We start from the raw sequence: 26,365 nt of genomic DNA on the forward strand, positions 1-26,365 counted from the left end.
AATATCAACTTTCTTTTGCTTTCTATGAGTTTATTACCTTGTGTTGTTTTTCTTCTTAAGTTGGATATATAGCTTGTAGATATTCAGCCTTTTATAATCTAAACAATTGAAGACTAAGTTTCCTATTTTCAACTATTTTTGTTGCATTCCAAAAATTTGAAATGTAGTCTCTTGATAATGTTTCTTAATCTCCATTGGGATTTTTGTTTTATTATGAATTATTTTGAAATGTGTTTTTCAATTCTGAAGTGTGAGGTATAAAAATTATTTAACATTTTGTTATTAATTTCTAATTGATTACATTTGTTTGGAAATGTGGTCTGTGTGATATCTAATCTTTGAGCTTCACTGAGGTTTGTTTTGTCAATTTTAAAGCTTTCAATGCATGTTGGAAGAGAATATGTGTTCTCTAATTGTTGCATTCAGGGTTCAATATGAAGTCCATTAAATCAAGTTTTAATTGTAGTATTTAAATATACTATTCTTCGTTAATTTTTTTTTGTTTTTTGTTTTGTTTTTTTGTTTTGGTTTGCATGACTTATTAAATGAGAGAGGAGTGCTAACATCTCACACTGATTATAGATTTTTAAATTCCTTCCTATAGTTTATCTGATTTTGTTTTACATACAGTATTTTGAACCTTATTTATATAATCTATCTTACTGATCAATTTTAAAATCATTCTATTTACCAGAGAATTTATTATTTGTTATTATGTAATGATTCTCTTTATTCCTAACATTATTTTTTAACTTAAAATCTATGTTGTCTGAAATTAATACATATTCTAGCTTTCTTTTTGTTAGTTTTATCTGGCATATAATTTTATAGCCTATTACTTCCAACACTTCTGCATTCTTACTCATGTCTCTTGCAAACACACATCTTTGGATTTGTTTTTCTATCAGTTTTCTATCTTCTATCTAACAATTATTGTCTTTTAACTGGAAAGATCAATATATTAAATTTATATTAGGACTTGATTCTGCCAGGTTTTTTTGTGTTTTCTGTTAGCACAGCTTTTCCTTCTTTCTTTTTTCCCTTTTTTTTTTTGCACAGATTGAATTTTGTTTATTCCTTTTCTCTTTCTATCCCTCCTTCACTCCTCTACTAGGTTTAGAAATTATGTATTAAATATCTACTATTTTAGTGGCTACCCTTGACACTTTACTATATATATTAAAAAACCTAGCTATTCTACAGCTGATCAATATCTTAATCACCTGCTAAATAATAAAAGTTCTCTGGAACGTTATAACTGTAATCAACCTCTTCTTACTTCCACGGGATTGCTGTTCAGAGTTCTAGTTCTTTTTAACTCCACAAAGTAGATGTTAATATTTTTATTATTTTATATAAACGTTTGTCTAGATTTGATACATACTTACTAGTTTCTTTTATCATGATTTCTTTTTGCCTCAGATATTTCTTCTGAGATCACCTCTGGAATTAGGTTCATTCTCCTTGAAGTACTTTTAAATAAAGGTATATGGGAGGTATACTCTCTCAGTTTTTGCTTTTTGTTTTTTTCGTTTTTAAAATCCTGTGACAGATGTCTTTTAGTGGAGTATTTAGTCCATTTGTACTTACATAACTATCAAATATTTGCATTTAAATATATCACTTTACCATGCTAGTTTTTTATTTACCTTATCTTTCATTAGTTCTTTACTCCTTTTTGCTTTGCTTTGGATAAATAAAATATTTTTAATATTTTATTATTACTACTATACTACCTTGTTAGTTACACATACTTTTATTCATTTAGTGATTACCCTAAAGAGTAAAACACACATAATTGACATTAAAGCCTACCTTTAATTAATATTGCCAACAATTTCCAAGAACCTTATAGCACGTAACTTTGTTGACCCCTTCTGCCTTGTAGCCTATTTTTGTCATAAACTGAAATTCCCCATTTTAAATTCTAAATGGTATTATTACTGTTGTTTTAGTCTTTAACGGCATCATTGAGGTATGATTGACATATAACAAACTTCACATACTTAAGTATACAGTTTCGTAAGTTTTTGATGTATGTATATAACTGCAAAACCACCACGACAGTCAGGATAACCATGCCTGTGTGAGCTTTTGTAACCTGCTTCTCTTATCCTTCCATACATTCACACAATCACTGTTTATTTGCATTTCCTAGAAATTTATATAAATGGAATAATATATTATGTGTGTATTTAACAGCTATTAAATATATCCATTGGTTATTTCTTTGGTAAAATTCATAATCTTTTTATCTATTTCTTTGAACATGCTAATTGCAGTTTTCTGACTTCTATGTTATAATGCCAATCTTTGCATCATCACTGAGTCTACTTATGTTATCAATTTTTTCCCCTGGTTTTCAGTAATTTTTTATGTCTTGTTTCCTTGTGTGCCTAATTTAAAAAATTGAATATTAGAGATAATATCTAAAGAATTGTAGAGGTTCATGATGATACAATCTTCCCTAGAGAAAATTTTATTTTCTTCTGGCTTGTAGATACTGGGTTTCAGGCTTTCTTTGGTTTGATCTGTTTCTGATTTGTCCTTACTCCTATGATATTGCCTTTCATTTTTTTTTTTTTAATTTATATCTTTTTTTTTTTATTATACTTTAGGGTTTTAGGGTACATGTGCACAATGTGCAGGTTTGTTACATATGTATCCATGTGCCATGTTGATTTCCTGCACCCATTAACTCATCATTTAGCATTAGGTGTATCTCCTAATGCTGTCCCTCCCCCCTCCCCCCACCCCACAACAGTCCCCGGAGTGTGATGTTCCCCTTCCTGTGTCCATGAGTTCTCATTGTTCAATTCCCACCTATGAGTGAGAACATGCGGTGTTTGGTTTTTTGTCCTTGCGATAGTTTACTGAGAATGATGTTTTCCAGTTTCATCCATGTCCCTACAAAGGACACGAACTCATCATTTTTTATGGCTGCATAGTATTCCATGGTGTATATGTGCCACATTTTCTTAATCCAGTCTATCGTTGTTGGACATTTGGGTTGGTTCCAACTCTTTGCTATTGTGAATAGTGCCGCAATAAACATACGTGTGCATGTGTCTTTATAGCAGCATGATTTATAGTCCTTTGGGTATATACCCAGTAATGGGATGGCTGGGTCAAATGGTATTTCTAGTTTGAGATCCCTGAGGAATCGCCACACTGACTTCCGCAATGGTTGAACTAGTTTACAGTCCCACCAACAGTGTAAAAGTGTTCCTATTTCTCCACATCCTCTCCAGCACCTGTTGTTTCCTGATTTTTTAATGATGGCCATTCTAACTGGTGTGAGATGGTATCTCACTGTGGTTTTGATTTGCATTTCTCTGATGGCCAGTGATGATGAGCATTTCTTCATGTGTTTTTTGGCTGCATAAATGTCTTCTTTTGAGAAGCGTCTGTTCATGTCCTTTGCCCACTTTTTGATGGGGTTGTTTGTTTTTTTCTTGTAAATTTGTTTGAGTTCATTGTAGATTCTGGATATTAGCCCTTTGTTAGATGAGTAGGTTGCAAAAATTTTCTCCCATTCTGTAGGTTGCCTGTTCACTCTGATGGTAGTTTCTTTTGCTGTGCAGAAGCTCTTTAGTTTAATGAGATCCCATTTGTCAATTTTGCCTTTTGTTGCCATTGCTTTTGGTGTTTTAGACATGAAGTCCTTGCCCACGCCTATGTCCTGAATGGTATTGCCTAGGTTTTCTTGTAGGATTTTAATGGTTTTAGGTCTAACATATAAGTCCTTAATCCATCTTGAATTAATTTTTGTATAAGGTGTAAGGAAGGGATCCAGTTTCAGCTTTCTACATATGGCTAGCCAGTTTTCCCAGCACCATTTATTAAATAGGGAATCCTTTCCCCATTTCTTGTTTTTGTCAGGTTTGTCAAAGATCAGATAGTTGTAGATATGCGGCATCATTTCTGAGGGCTCTGTTCTGTTCCATTGATCTATGTCTCTGTTGTGGTACCAGTACCATGCTGTTTTGGTTACTGTAGCCTTGTAGTATAGTTTAAAGTCAGGTAGCGTGATGCCTCCAGCTTTGTTCTTTTGGCTTAGGATTGACTTGGCGATGCGGGCTCTTTTTTGGTTGCATATGAACTTTAAAGTAGTTTTTTCCAATTCTGTGAAGAAAGTCATTGGTAGCTTGATGGGGATGGCATTGAATCTATAAATTACCTTGGGCAGTATGGCCATTTTCACGATATTGATTCTTCCAACCCATGAGCATGGAATGTTCTTCCATTTGTTTGTATCCTCTTTTATTTCATTGAGCAGTGGTTTGTAGTTCTCCTTGAAGAGGTCCTTCACATCCCTTGTAAGTTGGATTCCTAGGTATTTTATTCTCTTTGAAGCAATTGTGAATGGGAGTTCACTCATGATTTGGCTCTCTGTTTGTCTGTTATTGGTGTACAAGAATGCTTGTGATTTTTGTACATTAATTTTGTATCCTGAGACTTTGCTGAAGTTGCTAATCAGCTTAAGGAGGTTTTGGGCTGAGACAATGGGGTTTTCTAGATATACAATCATGTCATCTGCAAACAGGGACAATTTGACTTCCTCTTTTCCTAATTGAATACCCTTTATTTCCTTCTCCTGCCTGATTGCTCTGGCCGAACTTCCAGCACTATGTTGAATAGGAGCGGCGAGAGAGGGCATCCCTGTCTTGTGCCAGTTTTCAGAGGGAATGCTTCCAGTTTTTGCCCATTCAGTATGATATTGGCTGTGGGTTTGTCATAGATAGCTCTTATTATTTTGAGATACGTCCCATCAATACCTAATTTATTGAGAGTTTTTAGCATGAAGCGTTGTTGAATTTTGTCAAAGGCCTTTTCTGCATCTATTGAGATAATCATGTGGTTTTTGTCTTTGGTTCTGTTTATATGCTGGATTACATTTATTGATTTGCGTATGTTGAACCAGCCTTGCATCCCAGGGATGAAGCCCACTTGATTATGGTGGATAAGCTTTTTGATGTGCTGCTGGATTCGGTTTGCCAGTATTTTATTGAGGATTTTTGCATCAATGTTCATCAAGGATATTGGTCTGAAATTCTCTTTTTTGGTTATGTCTCTGCCAGGCTTTGGTATCAGGACGATGCTGGCTTCGTAAAATGTGTTAGGGAGGATTCCCTCTTTTTCTATCGATTGGAATAGTTTCAGAAGGAATGGTACCAGTTCCTCCTTGTACCTCTGGTAGAATTCAGCTGTGAATCCATCAGGTCCTGGACTCTTTTTGGTTGGTAAGCTATTGATTGTTGCCACAATTTCAGAACCTGTTATTGGTCTATTCAGAGATTCAACTTCTTCCTGGTTTAGTCTTGGGAGGGTGTATTTGTCGAGGAATTTATCCATTTCTTCTAGATTTTCTAGTTTATTTGCATAGAGGTGTTTGTAGTATTCTCTGATGGTAGATTGTATTTCTATGGGATCAGTGGTCATATCCCCTTTTTCGTTTTTTATTGCATCTATTTGATTCTTCTCTCTTTTCTTCTTTATTAGTCTTGCTAGCGGTCCATCAATTTTGTTGATCTTTTCAAAAAACCAGCTCCTGGATTCATTAATTTTTTGAAGGGTTTTTTGTGTCTCTATTTCCTTCAGTTCTGCTCTGATTTTAGTTATTTCTAGCCTTCTTCTAGCTTTTGAATGTGTTTGCTCTTGCTTTTCTAGTTCTTTTAATTGTGATGTTAGGGTGTCAATTTTGGATCTTTCCTGCTTTCTCTTGTGGGCATTTAGTGCTATAAATTTCTCTCTACACACTGCTTTGAATGTGTCCCAGAGATTCTGGTATGTTGTGTCTTTGTTCTCGTTGGTTTCAAAGAACATCTTTATTTCTGCCTTCATTTCATTATGTACCCAATAGTCATTCAGGAGCAGGTTGTTCAGTTTCCATGTAGTTGAGCGGTTTTGAGTGAGTTTCTTAATCCTGAGTTCTAGTTTGATTGCACTGTGGTCTGAGAGACAGTTTGTTATAATTTCTGTTCTTTTACATTTGCTGAGGAGAGCTTTACTTCCAACTATGTGGTCAATTTTGGAATAGGTGTGGTGTGGTGCTGAAAAAAATGTATATTCTGTTGACTTGGGGTGGAGAGTTCTGTAGATGTCTATTAGGTCCACTTTATGTAGAGCTGAGTTCAATTCCTGGATATCCTTGTTAACTTTCTGTCTCGTTGAGCTGTCTAATGCTGACAGTGGGGTGTTAAAATCTCCCATTATTATTGTGTGGGAGTTTAAGTCCCTTTGTAGGTCACTGAGGACTTGCTTTATGAATCTGGGTGCTCCTGTGTTGGGTGCATATATATTTAGGATAGTTAGCTCTTCTTGTTGAATTGATCCCTTTACCATTATGTAATGGCCTTCTTTGTCTCTTTTGATCTTTGTTGGTTTAAAGTCTATTTTATCAGAGACTAGGATTGCAACCCCTGCCTTTTTTTGTTTTCCAGTTGCTTGATAGATCTTCCTCCATCCCTTTATTTTGAGTCTATGTGTGTCTCTGCACGTGAGATGGGTTTCCTGAATACAGCACACTGATGGGTCCTGACTCCTTATCCAGTTTGCCAGTCTGTGTCTTTTGATTGGAGCATTTAGCCCATTTACATTAAACGTTAATATTGTTATGTGTGAATCTGATCCTGTCATTATGATGTTAGTTGGTTATTTTGCTCGTTAGTTGCTATAGTTTCTTCCTAGCCTCGATGGTCTTTACAATTTGGCGTGTTTTTGCAGTGGCTGGTACCGGTTGATCCTTTCCATGTTTAGTGCTTCCTTCAGGAGCTCTTTTAGGGCAGGCCTGGTGGTGACAAAATCACTCAGCGTTTGCTTGTCTGTAAAGTATTTTATTTCTCCTTCACTTAAGAAGCTTATTTTGGCGGGATAGGAAATTCTGGGTTGAAAATTCTTTTCTTTAAGAATGTTGAATATTGGCCCCCACTCTCTTCTGGCTTGTAGAGTTTCTGCTGAGAGATCAGCTGTGAGTCTGATGGGCTTCCCTTTGTGGGTAACCCGATCTTTCTCTCTGGCTGCCCTTAATATTTTTTCCTTCATTTCAACTTTGGTGAATCTGACAATTATGTGTCTTGGAGTTGCTCTTCTCAGGAGTATCTTTGTGGCGTTCTCTGTATTTCCTGAATCTGAATGCTGGCCTGCGTTGCTAGATTGGGGAAGTTCTCCTGGATAATATCTTGCAGAGTGTTTTCCAACTTGGTTCCATTCTCCCCATCATTTTCAGGTACACCAATCAGACGTAGGTTTGGTCTTTTCACATAGTCCCAAATTTCTTGGAGGCTTTGTTCATTTCTTTTTATTCTTTTTTCTCTAAACTTCCTTTCTCTCTTTATTTCATTCATTTCATCTTCCATCAGCGATACCCTTTCTTCCAGTTGATCGCATCTGCTACTGAGGCTTCTGCAATCTTCGCGTAGTTCTCGAAACTTGGCTTTCAGCTCCATCAGCTCCTTTAAGCCCTTCTCTCCATTGGTTATTCTAGTTATCCATTCTTCTAATTTTTTTTCAAAGTTTTTAACTTCTTTGCTATTGTTTTGAATTTCCTCTCGTAGCTCAGAGTAGTTTGATCGTCTGAAGCCTTCTTCTCTCAACTCGTCAACGTCATCCTCCATCCAGCTTTGTTCCGTTGCTGGTGAGGAACTGCGTTCCTTTGGAGGAGGAGAGGTGCTCTGTTTTTTAGAGTTTCCAGTTTTTTTGCTCTGTTTTTTCCCCATCTTTGTGGTTTTATCTACTTTTTGTCTTTGATGATGGTGGTGTACAGATGGGTTTTTGGTGTGGATGTCCTTTCTGTTTGTTAGTTTTCCTTCTACCAGACAGGACTCGCAGCTGCAGGTCTGTTGGAGTTTACTAGAGGTCCACTCCAGACCCTGTTTGGCTGGGTGTCAGCAGCGGTGGCTGCAGAACAGCAGATTTTCGTGAGACCACAAATTCAGCTGTCTGATAGTTCCTCTGAAAGTTTTGTCTCAGAGGAGTACCCGGCTGAATGAGGTGTCAGTCTGTCCCTACTGGGGGGGTGCCTCCCAGTTAGGCTGCGCAGGGGTGAGGGACCCACTTTAGGAGGCAGTCTGTCCGTTCTCAGATCTCCAGCTGCGTGCTGGGCTACTCTCTTCAAAGCTGTCAGTCAGACAGGGACATTTAAGTCTGTGAAGGTTCTTGCTGAGTTTTTGTTTGTCTGTGCCCTGCCCCCAGAGGTGGAGCCTACAGAGGCAGGCAGGCCTCTTTGAGCTGTGGTGGGCTCCACCCAGTTCGAGCTTCCTGGCTGCTTTGTTTACCTAAGCAAGCCTGGGCAATGGCAGGCGCCCCTACCCCAGCCTCGCTGCCGCCTTGCAGCTTGATCTCAGACTGCTGTGCTAGCAATCAGCGAGACTCCGGGGGCATAGGACCCTCCAAGCCAGGTGCGGGACACAATCTCCTAGTGTGCCGTTTTCCAGGCCCGTTGGAAAAGCGCAGTATTAGGATGGGACTGACCCGATATTCCAGGTGCCGTCTGTTTCCCCTTTCTTTGACTATGAAAGGGAACTCCCTGACCCCTTGCACTTCCCGAGTGAGGCAATGCCTCGCCCTGCTTTGGCTTGCGCACAGTGCGCTTCATCGACTGTCCTGCACCCACTGTTAGGCACTCCCTAGTGAGATGAAACCGGTACCTCAAGCAGAAATGCAGAAATCATCCGTCTTCTGTTTTACTGGGGCTTGGAGCTGGAGACCGGAGCTCTTTCTATTCGGCCATCTTGGCTCCACCACCCCGATATTGCCTTTCATATATCACATCCTAAAGCCTGAACTCTGCCCAGAATTCTTCTACTTTGATGTTCCCTGAATTGTAATTTTTGTTTACTCAGCATCATGAGACTAAAATTTATGCTATTTTTTTTTTTGCTTATCAGCAGTTCTGTGCTTGATCTTACCTCTCGCCTACATAGTTTAGCAGGTGTCAGCAAATGATCTATGGGAAATTGTGTTAGAATTTTGGGTCACTTTCTGAGTTTCCTTTTTTTCTGGTATTTTGGTCCCTCATGTCCTGATTGCATTTGTAGATATGAATTTCAATTTTTATCTCTGGCCCAGTGACACTGCCTCAAGCTCTAAGCCACAGTTTTCCATATGGTCTCTATAACACTGAAAATCAGCAAATCTCCCAAGGGGAAAAAGATGCAATAAATTTGGTGCATCTAAGTGCATTTTCTTTCCTTAGTGGTCTTGGCCTTTCAAGTCTAGCCTGCCTTGCTTGCTTTTTGATGCCTTCAAACAGTGGCCTTCATTATGATAAATACACTTGCTAGGTACACAGCTATAGGTTGATAGTTACTTCCTCTTAGCAGTTTGAGGCACTGTCTTATGACATCCATTGTTGCTGTTGGGAAGAAATCAGTATAATTGTTGTTCCTTTCAAATAATCTGTCTTTATTATTATCTGATTTTAAGATCTTTTTTGTCTTTTAAGATAAATAAGCCCTGCAGTTACTACAGCTTACTTCCTGGAGAGTTTTTTGGCCTCATTGCAGGAAGGAGGAAATCAGGCAGAGGCTAGGGTCTTCCTGAATAGAGGAGATAGAACTGGGTGTGTGGGGAGGCCAAAACAGCTGTATCATATGGCAGAGTACCAGAGTGAGAAAGAGAGCACAGAGGAATAACCCTGGAGATCTGAAGATGCCTCTTGACTCTTCACTGAGTAATGATCACCACAGGGATGTGAGAAACCACCCCAAGCTGGGAAAAGTATCGCTCAGAAGGAACACAGGAAAAATTCTTAGAGCTCGCACAGGACTAAGAGTAGTTTGTGTCCCTACAAGGCAAAAACACAAAACCTTGTCATTTATTTACTATCAGGTAGAGTAGTCAGAATGGTGGAAGTGGGGCAAAATTAACCCTGAGGGCTCCTGCTGCCTAATAAAGTTTAATAGAAATATTCAGTAGCATCAAACTATTTCCAAGTAATTTAAATGCATCCAAGAACAAAACTCAAGAGTACTTACAGGCATACAAAAATATCCTGCACCCAAGAAGGCAAAAATTCACAATGTCTGGCATCCAATAAAAAATTACTAGACACACAAAGATGCAGTAAAATATGACCCATAATCCAGAAGAAAAATAAGTCAAAAGAAGAGCCCAGAAATGATACTGTTGATATAGTTAGTAACAATGATATCAAAAATTATAACTATGTTCCATATGTTTCAGAGGGTGGACAAATGCCTGTGTGTTAAATTGAGACATAGCAGATTTCAAATATTTTACATTTGGTAATTTCAATATTTAAAGTTCTTGTATTGTCTAAAGTTTTATTTGCTATTTCTATCAACTCTCACTCATGGTAGCACTTCTTTTTGAGTTTAGTGAATTTTTATTTTGAACTCATATTTTAATAATATAATCTATCTAAATTCTGAGGATTTAAATAAAGCTTGTTTTTCTCTAGAGAGTATTCACATTTGCCAAATTTGGAATCCAAGAGATACAACAGTTTAAGGACAACTTTACATTCTTTGAAGGGTCCTGATTTATTCTGGGAGGCCCAGGCTTGGAATCTCCACCTTGCAGTGTCCTTGAGCTTACACTTTTATTTTTTTTTCTCAGCGTTTTTATGGGCGCTTGGTCTGAAAGTAAGTCTAGATTTTAAGTTTGCTTACTGGTACTCTTTAAATTTTAGCTGACTCTTCTTGCCTCTAGCCCTTTTGATATGCATGGAAATCTATGTTTGTTGTGTTTCCCCTATTTACCATCATATTTACAGTACACAGTACTGGCCAGGTGCATAGTTAGAATTAAGAATTTGCCATATGAGTTACTATCATTAATACAAAAGCCTATGGTGTTTAAAATTATTTATTTCTAGATTTTTTAAATCTTTGGAGTCTAGATAAAATAGAGAAAAAGACTACCTCATATAAGAATTTATATAAAATAACTTAGATTTTTAATAAAAATAATTTGGTAGTCAGATTTACTTTGCTCTGATTTCATTAAATAAGATTTTTTTTTTCAGAACTGGATACTTTTTGTTTGAACACCTTTCAAATACCCTTTTTGTTGGTGATCACCAAAGTGATTCCTGCATCCTGTTCTTTTGATTCTACTTTAACTTGGGCTTGGATAGTTATTGGAGAATTGTCCGAAAGATCTTTACGCTTGGCTTAAAAGAAATAATGATTGATAGATTTGTCCTAACTCACCTTAAAGTACATCAAAAGAGTCCTGGACTCTGCCTTCAAACTGTTGTGTGATTATTGGTGGGTTATTTGAACCACTTACACCTCAGCTTTCTCATTTATTAATCAAAGGAGTTGAAATACATTATTCTTGGATATTACTAGGGGATTAAAAAGCATAGAAACTTATAATTAACACCTATGATACTCCTAATCTGTCATTTAAACTTGTATCTTATGAATTATTAATATATTTTAGTAAATCTATAAATGGAATGCATAGAGACAATAGCACATTTGCAAGTACAAGACACCAGTCTGCAAGACTTAGAGGACTTGTGGAAAGTCATGAATGAAAATCAAATTCAGGATAAAAGGGAGAGTCAGAGAGATCTGAATGCATAGGTACAAATAATAGGAATACTGTAAATGTGGATGACATGGCAGAATCTTGGCCTTGGCATCCACCCTTTGTGATTGATCAAGATTGCTTAAGACCATGGAAATCAGCCTGCAGGGGATTATTCTTGACAATTTGACTTTTCCTTCTTAATTGCATTAGTATAATGCCTGAAGTTAAAACTTATTTTAAAATTGTTAAGTATTCTTGTTTTTTAATATTGGTATCAGTATAATGATGAAGATGTAAGAATTTAATAATGGTAGTAATATTAATTTTTTTTTTTTTTTTTTTTTTTTGAGACGGAGTCTTGCTGTTGCCCAGGTTGGAGTGCAGTGGCGTGATCTCGGCTCACTGCAGGCTCCACCCCTTGGGGTTCATGCCATTCTCCTGCCTCAGCCTCCCGAGTAGCTGGGACTACAGGCGCCCACTACCTCACCTGGCTAATTTTTTTGTATTTTTAGGAGAGACGGGGTTTCACCGTGTTAGCCAGGATGGTCTCGATCTCCTGACCTCATGATCCACCTGCCTTGGCCTCCCAAAGTGCTGGGATTACAGGCATGAGCCACCGTGCCCGGCCAGTAATATTAATTTTTAACAATTGGGAACTATACTTTCTATCTCATTGCCCATTTCAAAATACAGAATTTCTTTTTTTTTTTTGAGATGGAGTCTCACCCTGTCGCCAGGGTGGGGTTCAGTGGTGTGATCTCAGCTCGCTGCAACCTCTGCCTCCTGAGTTCAAGCCATTCTTCTGCCTTAGCCTCCCAAGTAGCTGGGAGTACAGGTGCGTGCCACCACGCCCAGCTAATTTTTGTATTTTTAGTAGAGATGGGGTTTCACCATGTTGGCCAGGATGGTCTCAAACTCTTGACCTTGTGATCCGCCCGCTTCAGCCTCCCAAAGTGCTGGGATTGCAGGAGCGAGCCACCGCTCCTGGCCCAGAATTTCAATAGTGACAATCTCTAATGGTTCAGAAAATATTTTGTTTACTTTTACTTGAATTATAAAAATAGATTCAAAGAATTTTGATTATTAAATGTTGAAATAATGTTTCTAAAATAATTATTTTAAACCTGTCATAGCTAGTTATGTCGTATTAGGTTAAGTGATATCAAATTGCTGATATTTGATGGATTTTGACCTTAAAAATGCTATTTGATATAATTTCACTTAGTAGTAAAATATAGGCCAAATTGATTCCATCAAAATTAGAGAACATAATATATGTATGCATAAATTAAGTGTGCTGATAAATTTTATCTTGGGCTACAGGGTAATATGTAGTATTAATTTAGCATTCTTTTTATTTGATGGCTAACTTTTCCTTAAAAGGAAAACTAATACATTCTAATAAATGAATACCTTTATTTCCTCTTGGAGTCATGTTTTTTCATGTTGAGCAATAAGCAATTTGATTTAGTTAAACTTGAGGATAGTTTAATGGAAAGAGCCAAATAGTAATAGTAAAATATAATATTCAGACTCTCTCAAATGGAAGGTTTATTACTGTGTTACTGAGACTAATTTATGTCAACATGTGTTTATTTAGTAATTTTACTAAACATTTATTTTAATATACACACTTTTGAAATGGACATTAACTTTAGTTAAATTGACATTAAACTTTAGATCTGAACACACTATCATTCATGCTGTTTCTAACCATGCTTTTATTTTCCTTTTTTTGTAGAACCTCTTTTGAATTTCACATTGTAATCTTTGTTAGTATTATATGAGATTGTATCTCAATATTCAGTGTTTGATATTCTGTCAAATTCAGCGAATAGCTGACATTTCTTGAGTATGCTCCTATTCCTAATAATAGATGATAACCATCTGCTCAATGTTTTTAAATTCTCTTTGTACCCTGAAATAAGATTTGATCTCAATATTAGTGTAATGGTACTCTTAAAGTTTTTTGATCTTACATTTATTATATAAAGCCATGTTTGTCTAACTATACCATCCTAACTGCCATAATGATACTCTGGTGTAGTTTGTTAGATAACTTTGTTGATGTCCCATTCATGGAATAATTCTCATATTTTAGTTATTTTTATTCTGTTACCATTTTTTATTTTTTTATTTTTTATTTTTTTGTTTGAGGCAAGGTCTCACTCTGTCACCCAGGCTGGAATGCAGTGGCATGATCGTGGCTCACTGCAGCCTCAACCTCCTTGGGCTCAGTCGATTGTCCCATCTCAACCTCTGGAGTAGCTGGGACTACAGGTGCTCCACCATGCCTGGCTAATTTTTTTGTATTAGAGACGGAGTTTTGCCATGTTGCCCAGGCTTCTGTTACCAGTTTTTAGTTAGTGAATTTAAACAAAAATAGTCATATCACGTTTTTATAAACTATAAATTTACACGTTTGTGATGAATTCTTAATATACTTATTTTAGTCTGACTGGAAGTGAATTTCAATTAATTTTCAACTGCCGTGATCAAATTTCATTTTATCTTTTATTCTCTTTTTCCAGCCATAAGAAATAGGGATTACATTTATTGTCAAGTATTCTAATATTTAAAATGTTAAATATTAAGTTGGCCTTTAAAGAATGTTATCAGTGTCTTACTTCAGGTTCATTTTATATATTAGAGAAGCATACATTGAGAGATAAAATATAAGGAGGAATACTTTTTCTTTTAGTGGGTAAGGATAACATATATAGCAGATTTTGAGCTAATCTCTCACTGACAAAGCAAATCATAAATCCCAGAATTGGACTGGATCTTCAAAGTCATATAATCCAGCCCTTTAAACTATGCTTGGCAAGGGCCGTTTCTCCTTGTCTGCACTGAAAGGAAGTTAATACCTCCTGAGAGAATCCATCCCATAAGCTCTTTCTATAATCCCAGATATAAAATATTAACAAAGAAGACAACTTCCCAGAGGAGATCATTTCTGACCTGTATTCTAGGCTTTATAGGAAGTAGAGCAGTTAGTTGAGTTATGGAGAAGGAAGGAAGGTTATCCCAGGCAGAGGGTTCAGCATGAGCATAGAAGATGCAACCTGCTTAGTGTTGATGGAAACAGAGTGAAAGGATGGGAGTGGTGAGGGAGGAGAGGAAAGTATGGGTCAAATTAATTCATGCCTTGTATACCATGTTAGGGAGCTTGGATTTTATATTACGGGAGAATTGTGATTATTGGAAGTTTTTTTTAAGTGAAGGAGTGACTTGATTTGACCACATATGATTTTAGTCAGATCTCTTGGCTCTGTGGTGGATGGATTTGAGATGGAAAAGGTTGGAGTAAGACACAGTGAGTTAAGAGGGCATTGCAATAGGTCTTATCAAGAGACAGTGAGAACCTAAATTATGAGAGAAGAGTTTGGATGTAAGGACATAAAATGATAGGGCAATTGATTGAAATGGAAGGTGTGTAGGAGTAGATTTAGGGATGGGGTGGGTCAAGTTGCAAATAGAGGCATACTGTATGTTGGGGCAGAGGGTAGGGATTTTGGCTTTGTTTTTGTATACTGAGTTTGATTTGCTGGTAGGATATCTAGGACTATAGTGGGCAGCTGACTTCCAGTGTGAAGCTCAGGAGGAAAAGTTTCTACTGGAGATATGGGATGTTGAAAGCATGGGAGAGGATGAGATCATATAGTGATATGATGAAGACAAGGACTGAGGACAGACCATGGCACATCCTTATTTATGGGATAATTGGAAGAAGGGATGCCTAAAATGGTGACTGAGAAAAATCAGGAAAATATAAAAAGAATGGCATATTTGGTGTTAGGGAACCCAAGGAAGTAGTGTCAAAAGAGACGGAGAACAACTGTTAGGTCAGATGCAGCCAGGATGTCTTGCAAGTTAAAGACCAGTATATTTATTCTGGATTTGGGAGTGGTGGAGGTCATTGCATTTGCCAGAGCAATTTCAGTGGAATGTTTGCATGGCAAGTAAGATCTCGGTGAGTGGGTGTGATAAAGATTACTCTTTCTTGAAGTCTAGATGCAAAAACAAGCAGAGTGGGTGGAAGTTCAAGGACATTAATTTTAGGATCAACTTAAGAGGCCTCAGAGGTAGAGAAAAAAGAATGAGGAGAGAGGGAGACATCAGATATACAAAGGAGCGAAAGGATGGCTGGACCAAGTCCCCCAGGAGAGGAAGGGGTGTGGTCTTAAAAAGGCACAGGTAGGGTCTTCTTTGGGAGGAGTACTCCATCCTTTGAGGAATAAGGCAAGGAAGTTAGGATAGTCACGAAGGTACATAAGTAGATGAATGTGAGCAGGTAGGAAGTTGAGGGAAAATAATGTTTGATGACAAGGATGTCTTCCTGAGCTTGAGACCAAAGTCATATTCTAAGAGTGAAAAAGGCTCAATGGAAGCTTTGAGATGAAATTTGAAATAGATATTAAGAAGAACAGGAAAGAGAATTGACAAGGACAGGGAAAAGCATTGATGCATTAATGTGCAGTGCTGTGATAGCAACTAAACTCTGGATCATGATTATGTAGTGGCTTCTCAACTGTGTTGTGCAACTTTTTTCCACAGTAGTCAAAATTGGAGAAAACAAACTGTAGCTGTACATCAGAGTTGGGTGTTTGCTGGGGATGTGTAAGACAAATATAGGGTATACAGAAATGTATGTGGTGTTGATGAAAAGGCTGATAAGGAAGCAGGAGCCTCTTGCCAAATAGGAGGGAACAGAATTTAGGAGGTGGCTTATAGATGGGGAGAAAGTTGGGGAGGAGAGCAGCTTAAAGAACTGAAGGGCTCAGAGGGCAAGTATAATAGGACCTAGATGTAGAAAGATAGCATTCCATGCAGTGGAATATTATTTGTTCATTTATTTATATAGCCTTTTTTTTTAATCCATTGGACAAATAACTTAAGACATACTGTGTGCCAGGTACTATGCCATGGGGACATAGTGGTAAAGAAGATCAATCTGGTCTCTACTGTGCTACAGTTTATAGACAAGTGTAGCACACATATAGTAGACAAAAAGTATACAAATCTTTGAGTCTCAGTGTTACAGACCACACGCTTTTAGGCTCCTGTGTAATAGAAATTTACATAAGGCCTAGTAGATTAGCCAGACAAGGCTTTATTTTGGGGATTGTGCTCAAGCTCAAGGGAGACAGTGCAGGTAAAAGAATTCTCTGGCTGGCTCCCTGAAAAGAGCCCGTAGGGATTTTTTATTAGGCATGTGCAGGAACTGACATCAGGGGGAGGGTGTGCACCCTGGGCTGGGTAGAGCATGTGAGGGCTGGGGCATGCAGGACAGCGTATCTGGTTGTGATGGTTTGAGGTAATGGGCCACCTAGTGGTCTGGCTGGGAGCAACAAGGCTATAAATCAGCTGTTTAGCCTTCCTTCTCAAGGTGGGACACCCCACAACCTTGGTTGGATATTTGGATCTCCTACGGCCAGTTTCTGGAATTCTTTAAGTAAAAGGCCTGGTTAAACATTACGAGAGCACAGAAGAAAGATATAGAATGGCTATTTTCTTTGTATGACTAAAGCCTCTAGGTTAGCAGGTATAGCATCAGCAAGGTAGTGGTGTGGGTTTTGTGATCAGTGGGACAAGAGAAGAAAAAAGAGAAAATATGTGGAGAAGGAGCTGCATCCCACTCCTGCTATATCTCATTAGGACTTCTGAGGTTGAGCAGTCTGAGAGGTAAGAATACATCATTGCCAGCAAGATGTGTTTTCTTCATATTTTACTTGTAGAATTTTTCTTTTGGAGGACTTGAGTGTAGGTCTTAATTTTCTTTCTAGAATCTTCCCACCAGTATTTCATTCAGTAAAAATATTTTATTATGTGTTATTCTGAGAACTAGGAAGAAAGATAAAGGAAATAAAGACTTCAGGTGGGCCATTTAAACGCCATTTTTTTGTTGCCTTCTATGGGCCTCTTTCCATCAGTCTTCTTTGATCCAGTAACATAATGGTAGCTGCAGTAATACAAATCTCCAAAATGTATAATGACTGCAGACCAGTTGAATTTCTCATTCACATAAAGTCCAAAACATGGCAGGCACCTGTGTTCCAATCAGTGATTCAAGGACCCAGAGGCCTTTTGTTTGTGGCTCTCCCCTCTTCAATACCATGTTTGCCAAACTTAAGTTGCATTTGGGGTCAAGGTGATGCTAGGGAACTAATTTCATCTGGCTGTAGGAGTGGAGCAGGTGGCATAGGTTTAGCTAATCCTAAGGCTTAGTTAAATTGCTTTTCATAACTCTGGCTAGGGTAATTGGTTCAGGACCCAAATGAGCCCGAATAGAATGAATCTCATAATTTTCTCTAGAAGTGCTAGGGCAAAAGCGTTATCTTTTCATCCATGGACAACAATGAAGAAGCAGCCCTCAGGTTGTTATGGTCATCTTGGGACAACAAAGGGTGTGTGCGTGTGTCTTGGGGGAGAAAGTAGTGGGAGCCTGCTAGGATGAGACGCCACACTGAGGAAATGGAGCTGGGAAATAGAGATTAATCAAGCCTTGATAATATTATCTGAGTGCTCGATCAGGCTTTGCTTGAAGTCATTCTATTCCTTTAGTTAAACTAGATCTACAAAAATTTTGTTTAGAGAACAGACATGAGAAAAAAAGATGGAAAATGTGAAAAGGGCCGGGCATGGTGGCTCACGCCTGTAATCCCAGCAATTTGGAAGGCCGAGGTGGATGGATGCCTGAGGTCAGGAGTTTGAGACCAGCCTGGCCAACATGGTGAAACCCCATTTCTATTAAAAAATACAAAAATTAGCCAGGCATGGTGGTGTGTGCCTGTAATCCCAGCTACTCGGGAGGCTGAGACAGGAGAATCACTTGAGCCCAGGAGGTGGAGGTTGCAGTGAGCCAAGATTGCACCATTGCACTCCAGTCAGGGTGACAGAGTGAGACTCCGTCTCAAAAAAAAAAAAAATAATAAATAAATAAATAAAGAAAATGTGAGAAGGAAGCCAATAAAGAATCCTTATAATTTAATCTAGTTTAAGTTTAGTTTTTGTTTTAACTTTTGTTATTTGCAACAGGAATATTCTTACTGGTATGTGGAATGCCTGCTGTGCTGATTTTTTGACTATTATATCTTTCGACTCCAACAAACTAAATATACTCCTTTAAGTAACTGCAGATTCTATTTGTTTCTTGTATATATGGGTGGGCCAAATCATATATAGGTTTTAGAGTAGAAGACTTAATGGACAGTAGTATTAATTTCAGTTTGGAGTCCTCTTGAGGAATGAATCCCTTCATTTGTCCTTTTATATTTCCTAGTCAGAGTCTTATGTGTAATGCCATACTTTTTCCTCTAAATTAAATCTTACTCTGAGTTTTTGCTTACCAAGGTAAGCAGAGAGTACAATATTAATAATATTTCAAATCACCTTTTCTATCACTAAGGTTTTACAGGAGTTCCAGGGCTACAGTTACTGAAAAGACTCCTTTAGCTTGTTTTTACTTCTCCATCCCTTCTCCTACTGCTACTTCAGTAATGGTCTTCTACCACTTTGGCACAGTGACTCAGTCTAAGGTGCCTGGGATCTACTCAGGTCGTTGTGCACCTAATAGAGGTGGGTGGCTGCCCTAACTGGCACCATTCCCCTGGGACTAGCTTAGTTTGATAACTCAGACTTCCAAAGCGATGTGTATTAGTCTGTTCTCATGCTGCTAATAAAGACATACCTAAGACTGGGTAATTTATAAAGGAAAGAGATTTAATCGACTCACAATTCCACATGGCTGGGAAGGCCTCACAATCATGGCAGAAGGCAAAGGAGGAGCAAAGTCATATCTTGCATGGCAGCAGGCAAGAGAGAGCTTGTGTAGAGGAACTCCCATTAATAAAACCGTCAGTTCTCGTGAGACTTATTTACTACCACAAGAACAGCACAGGAAAGATTCGCCTCCGTGATTCAGTTACCTCTCACCAGGACCCTCCTACAACACTTGGGAATTATTATAATTCAAGGTGAGATTTGGGTGGGGACACAGGGCCAAACTGTATCAACATGACCCTTGATACCTTGGCCTTGACCAACATTCATGTAGTCATCTCCAAATGAGGCTCTGCCACCTTGGACATCTAAATCCTTGTATTCTTTATGAACCCAGAAGCCCTCGGTCTATCTGATCCCTGCTTTAACAACCTTCCAGAGGTAGTGCTCCCCACATCTCCTACCTGGAAACACAAACAGTTCTCCTTCTCCTCTGAGACTCTTTAGTGTATTTCTTTGCACAGGCTCCATGTGAAAATCACTCCTAAAGAAAAGGGACCTAGAACTCTCAATTAAAAAAGTCTGGCAGTGAGGTAGAAAGGAAATTCTTCTTTCCATTCTTTTGGTGAAGAGAACACAGCAGCAAAAAGGCCAAGAAACCAAGTAGTTTCTCCATAATTCTCCCTGTCACAGTTGTCTACCTCTATTTTCCACAACATATGTTTGCTCATTTTATATACACTTTTTTTTTTTGTCCGAGACGGAGTTTTGCTTTTGTTGCGCAAGCTGGAGTGCAATGGTGCGATCTTGGCTCACTGCAACCTCCATCTCCTGGGTTCAAGTGATTCTCCTGCCTCAGCCTCCCAGGTAGCTAGGATTACAGGCATGCACCACCATGCCTGGCTAATTTTTTTTGTATTTTTAGTAGAAACGGGGTTTCACCATGTTAGCCAGGCTGGTCTCGAACTCCTGTCCTCAGGTGATCCGCCCACCTCATCCTCCCAAAGTGCTGGGATTACAGGCGTGAGCCACTGCACCTGGCCCATAATGTATACTTTTAAATATGCTTTTATATCATTAATCTTGTTAGAATTTTATGACATCTTAGTGATCCTAAACCTACTGTATTTCCAGAAAAAATTCTGAAGTTCTACGCCATTTCATCTGACTTCAGCCAACATTCATAATCATCAATCCCTGTGCCCTCCCACCCTCTTCTTCTTCACATATACAGGTTTGTGTCCCACCTTGATGCTTTTGATTGTTCCAAGCTGTATTTTCTAATTTCTTTGACTGTATTGAAGGCGACAGTCTATATACTCCAAGATGGATCTTATTAATAACATAAATACACATTCAGATTTACAAATATTAGTATATCTGTGATTAAAATAATCATGTTTGACCATGTCAGAAATGTATCCCTCTTAGTGATGTTTTCACTTCTGTTGGCCTGTAAGGATTGTTGTCACTTGGTTGTCTCCTGAAACTCCTCTAAAAGAAAGTCATAAAATTCTGAATTTTGGGACCTATAGACCTGTAGGAAAAGTGGCACATAATTTATTTTCCAAACCAGCATACCTAAGAAAGGAAGGGGTTACTATTAATACTTATGCCAGGACAACAATTATAAACCACTACTGTCCCAGGCAAACCACCTATATAGTCACCCTAAAGGACAGAGACAGTGTATTTCCATCTGACATCCTCAGGCAGTTCCAAGGTTCTTGGTCTGATTACATTACATGGGAGAAGTCCTTCATGAGAACGGTAAGCTGAGGGCAGTCTATGTGTATATGTTTCTAACATTTGACGGTTACTTATTGAGTTAATGTTTAAGTAGCTTATGGGAAATTTTTATGATATGATTTGACTCAGCACTGAAGTCCTTTGTGAGAACAGTAAGCTGAGGCAGTCCATGTGTATATGTTTCTAACATTTGAGGATTACTTACAGAGTTAACCTTTAAGTAGCTTATGGGAAATTTTTATAGTACAATTTGCCTCAACACTTGGGTCATACTAATTCTGGACTTAATATTTTGCAGCACTTTTATTGTTCTCTTCAAATGAATTTCAAGTCATGTTAACCTGCCATTTTGTTCTAATGACACTAATGGCTGAAATTAGTGGCAGACGATGAGCTTGGCCATGACAGCATAAATGGTACTGCCACATCTCTCTTTTTGCTAACTTTGTATTATTTCTGCCTGTGTACAGTTAGTCCACAATGTTTTATTTGCAAAGCACTGTTAAATCACCAGCAATATTATTTGACTCTTAAAGTACCTTTGTTAGTGAATGTGTTTGACATATGCTTATGTTAAGAAAGAAATTCACGTTTAAATCTTAAAGGAACTCTAATTGCCAGTCTTTGAAGTGCTGCATTATCAACTGCTGAATTAAATAAATAGGTCTTGGTCTAAAGCTGAAAGGAGTTGCAGCAAAAGGACCCCTGAACAAAGAGAGCCCATGAGTCCAAAGTAAGGTCACAATTCCATTAAATACTCAAATGATAATTGACTTCAAGCACTGTCCTGCATTGCTTACAGTTAAATCTCCAGCACCTAGAACTGTGTCTGGCATGTAATAGGCACACATTAAATATTTGTTCAATGAATGAATAAATATTCTTTATAGTGTAAAATATTTGTAGCATGTGGTTTTACTCTCAAGCATTCTGTGGTTAATATATTTTTATAATATTCTTGTCAGTATGTTGTGTGGAGGCTTGAAAATCCCTGGTTTTTCATAATTATTGCTTAAATTAATCAGCAGGTTCTATGATCTTATAATTTGTGGGGCTAGTATCATTTGTTTTAGTAGAAGGTTTTCCACATTCTTCTTTTAGTTATACAGTCACATTCTCCCTGACTTTCAGTTTTAACCTTTGCTTCTCTTGTATAGGCCAAGAATCCATGGCATGATGTAACCAAATCTCCTCCCCCCTCTTTTTTTTTTTTTTTTACCCTTCATCTCAAGTTTTAGCTAGGATCATGTTTCTGTTAGCCTGGTTTCCAGATGAAATCTAAAGTACTATTTTCATAAAGGTGAGATATAAGGAAAAGTTCAATAGTTAAATCTTAAAAGATTATTTCTTCCTATGCTCAGTGAGATATATGAGATACTATTTGTCGCTAGAGAGGTAATTTCCAGATAGAAATACATATATATATTTCATAACTGACATATCATTAAAAAAGGGAATATTTTCTGACGTAAGAAATTTTAGGATGGGCATGGTGGCTCACGCCTGTAATCTCAGCACTTTGGGAGGCTGAGGAGGGCAGATCGCGAGGTCAGGAGATCGAGACCATCTTGGCCAACACGGTGAAACCCCACCTCTACTAAAAATACAAAAAATTAGCCAGGCAAGGTGGCGTGTGCCTGTAATCCCAGCTACCTGGGAGGCTGAGGCAGGGGAATCACTTGAACCCGAGAGGCGAAAGTTGTGGTGAGCTGAGATCACGCCACTGCACTCCAGCCCAGTGACAGAGCAAGACTCCGTCTAAAAAAAAAAAAATTTATTGTAAGATTCAGGTCTACTGTATTTTAATTGTAGTTCCTATATGCACATCATCTCCATTATTATTCTTAGGAAGGGAGGTAAGTATAATAGACACGGTTTATCTTGGGAGAAGCCAGGGTGACCTATGCTCACTTCTTTCTTACTCCCAAGGTTTTTCACCTTCCTCATCTTTCAGGGTACTGGTGCCATCATTTCTCTTTACTATAAATCAAAACATTTCTCTGGTCAAATTCTGATATTAGTAATTTTTACTTTAGTGTTCATCTTAATATATGTTTCTTCCTTAAAGTGTTTGCATCTTAACATTCTCTCTAACTTTAGCATTTGTCTTCATAAATGCAATTTTATCATCAGGGTGAAAATTACGTTTTGCTAGGAGCCACACCAAGCTTCATTAACACATACACTGTCACCTCTCATATGCACTTGTGTTTGTACTTGTACAGAGGCATGTGTGTTAAGAGTGAGGCTAAGCTGCGTGTTTTATAACAGAGACTTAATTTTTTCTTTCAAGTTTTCATGTACCTTAAACAATTAGACCTTGTAAGTAAGACTGGCCTTGGTTTTATCATCTGGCCAGTATTGGGAATGGATCTATAGAAAAAAAGGGAAATGATATGGGATTCATGCAACTTCTTTACCATTTGCTATGAACCAAAATCATATTTGTAAAATAAAAAATAGCAGGTAAGTAGGGCTGTAATTCATCTTGTTTTCATGCTAGCATGATGAACTATCTCTGAACACTAGATTCTTGGATTAGTACTATTTACTGTAGGATGATGTGATATGAGGATTGTCTTTGACTTTATTTATGATCATTTATTTACAAAAAAGCAAAAAGAACATTATATTGTGGCTTCACTCATAAGGCAGTCTTATGGCAAAGACTTCAGAATATAGTGAGACATTAAAAGATTCATTAAAATAAAGCAAAGATCCATGAATTTTGAGTTACAATGTACATTAATTTTTAATAATATTTGTATTTCAGGTCAGTTGCTCCGATTAAAAATGTTTCGAGAAGATCATGGGTCATGGATGACAATGTTTTTCAGCACAATTCTCTTTCTCTTCATATTTTCTCACATATACAACACGATTCTTCTAATGGATGGGAACATGGGGTAGGTTATCTTTCCCCTTTCTACTGTGGTGAGTGTTATGTTTGAAACTCATAAGAATTTAAGAGTTTTTTAGCTTGTAGTAGTCTAAGTCTGCTTTACAAATATTCTACCCTAAGGAGTATTTTGTGTATTTTTCTTACCTAAGACATTAACAATTTTTTTTCCAGGAAGCATATAGTACATTACAATATTTAGATTTTGTTCTTTATCTTTTAGGACTTTTATATAGGGTGGTGGGGGGACAGGTACTAATTTCATTATACTGACAAGGGGGTATGAGAATCAGGAAATCTTATTGATTTGCATGTATTCAAATGATTCATAGAGTGGGGCCAAGATGAAGGTTTCCGGTTTGCAATTTCATTGGTCTGCAATGCCTGGCTAAATAAAAGTGTTTGGTACAGGAGGCATTTTCTTTAACTCTCTTGACAGTCCCGAGAGAGAGAGACCTTTGTTATAAATAGGTTGTTTTAAAAGCGGGCCACAGCTGGGCACGGTGGCTCATGCTTGTAATCCCAGCACTTTGGGAGGCTGAGGTGGGCGGATCACAAGGTCAGGAGATCGAGATCATCCTGGCCAACATGGTGAAACTCAATCTCTACTAAAAATGTAAAAATTAGCTAGGCGTGGTTGTGCAGGCCTGTGGTCCCAGCTACTCGGGAGGCTGAGGCAGGAGAATTGCTTGAACCCGGGAAGCGGAGGTTGCAGTGAGCCGAGATCGTGCCACTGCACTCTAGCCTGGCAACAAAGCAAGACTCCGTCTCAAAAAAAAAAAAAAATAAAAAAAAAAAATAAATAAATAAATAAAGTGGGCCACCCTGTATTAACTCCTAGCTTGTGATACATACTTATCAAATCACTAAGGCATGAATATGTGCTAACAGGTAGTTGTATAATTTTTCTAACTTTCTTCACTTGTTTCTTTCATTATATAATGAAACACAAGGATTGGTCTTTCAGTGTAATTTCCTCTTGGTTTGTTCTCAGTAAGTTTTTTTTGAGAAGGAATCTTGCTGTTGTCGGCCAGGGCTGGAGTGCGGTGACACAATCTCGGCTCACTCACTGCAACCTCTGCCTTCCGGGTTCCAGCAATTCTCCTGCCTCAGCCTCCCAAGTAGCTGAGATTATAGGCGCCTGCCACCATGCCTGGCTAATTTTTGTTATTTTTTAGTAGAGATGGGATTTCACCATGTTGGTTCAGCTGGTCTCGAATTCCTCACCTCAGGTGATCCATCCGCTTTGGCCTCCCAAAGTGCTGGGATTACAGGCGTGAGCCACTGCGTCTGGCCTGCTCTCAGTAAGTTTTAAGGCCGGAATATAAGGAGATTGGCTTAGTATTAAAATTAGATTTGTGACAATAATAAGCCACTTTAGGTATTTGTTATGTGTTGAAATAGTTACTGAGAAAGATTTTGATCTATTTTCCCCAATAGATCAGAAAGCTAGGTAATATCCTTTTCTTCTAAATGTAGGCTAGGCAGGATTATTGTCCAGTTCCATGGGAAACATGGAACTGTTTTGATGTTACATATAGATTTTGGCTACCATTGTTCAGTACTGAGAGGGAAGCTCATTTAGAATTTCTTTTTTTTTTTTTTTTTTTTTTCTTATGGGAAATAGGAGAGTAGCTTTAATAGGATGGATTGAATAGGAAATCAAAGTTACATGGATAAAAACAAAGGTAGGGTAAGCCTTCGGCAAAGTGTCGCAACAAGGTTCCCTTGAGGATGCCACACCCTGTGAGGAAGAGGGCGATCATCTTGGTGCTCCCTCTCCCCCTCTCTAGGTGGAGGGGGCTCCCGGAGAGATTGCCAGCCTGCAGGAGTCATTGCAGATAAAAAGACTGCGCCTGAATGTGCTTTACAGTTTGCAGTGTACTTTACTGGGTTTCAATCTCATTGGTCTTCTGAGCCGCCCTCTGAGGTATATATATATATTTTTTTTCTTTTTTTTTTTTTTATTATACTTTAGGGTTTTAGGGTACATGTGCACAATGTGCAGGTTTGTTACATATGTATCCATGTGCCATGTTGATTTCCTGCACCCATTAACTCGTCATTTAGCATTAGGTGTATCTCCTAATGCTGTCCCTCCCCCCTCCCCCCACCCCACAACAGTCCCCGGAGTGTGATGTTCCCCTTCCTGTGTCCATGAGTTCTCATTGTTTAATTCCCACCTATGAGTGAGAACATGCGGTGTTTGGTTTTTTGTCCTTGCGATAGTTTACTGAGAATGATGTTTTCCAGTTTCATCCATGTCCCTACAAAGGACACGAACTCATCATTTTTTATGGCTGCATAGTATTCCATGGTGTATATGTGCCACATTTTCTTAATCCAGTCTATCATTGTTGGACATTTGGGTTGGTTCCAACTCTTTGCTATTGTGAATAGTGCCGCAATAAACATACATGTGCATGTGTCTTTATAGCAGCATGATTTATAGTCCTTTGGGTATATACCCAGTAATGGGATGGCTGGGTC

General features: G+C 38.2%; 1 protein-coding gene across 8 annotated transcripts in view; it reads left to right on the forward strand.

The window, feature by feature from the left end:
- Positions 1–26,365, forward strand: part of TMEM117 (transmembrane protein 117) — a 610,505-nt gene that overhangs the window by 115,130 nt on the left and 469,010 nt on the right. For 7 of the 8 annotated variants that reach the window (XM_063620186.1, XM_055249767.2, XM_055249766.2 and 4 more), the window contains one exon: positions 23,750–23,882. In XM_063620186.1, coding sequence (XP_063476256.1) covers positions 23,750–23,882 — 133 coding nt within the window. Of the gene's footprint in view, positions 1–20,361; positions 20,462–23,749; positions 23,883–26,365 lie in introns of all 8 variants that reach the window. The other variant, XM_055249769.2, reaches the window with a different exon arrangement.

Source organism: Symphalangus syndactylus, chromosome 17, assembly GCF_028878055.3.
Source record: "Symphalangus syndactylus isolate Jambi chromosome 17, NHGRI_mSymSyn1-v2.1_pri, whole genome shotgun sequence".
NCBI lineage: Eukaryota > Metazoa > Chordata > Mammalia > Primates > Hylobatidae > Symphalangus > Symphalangus syndactylus.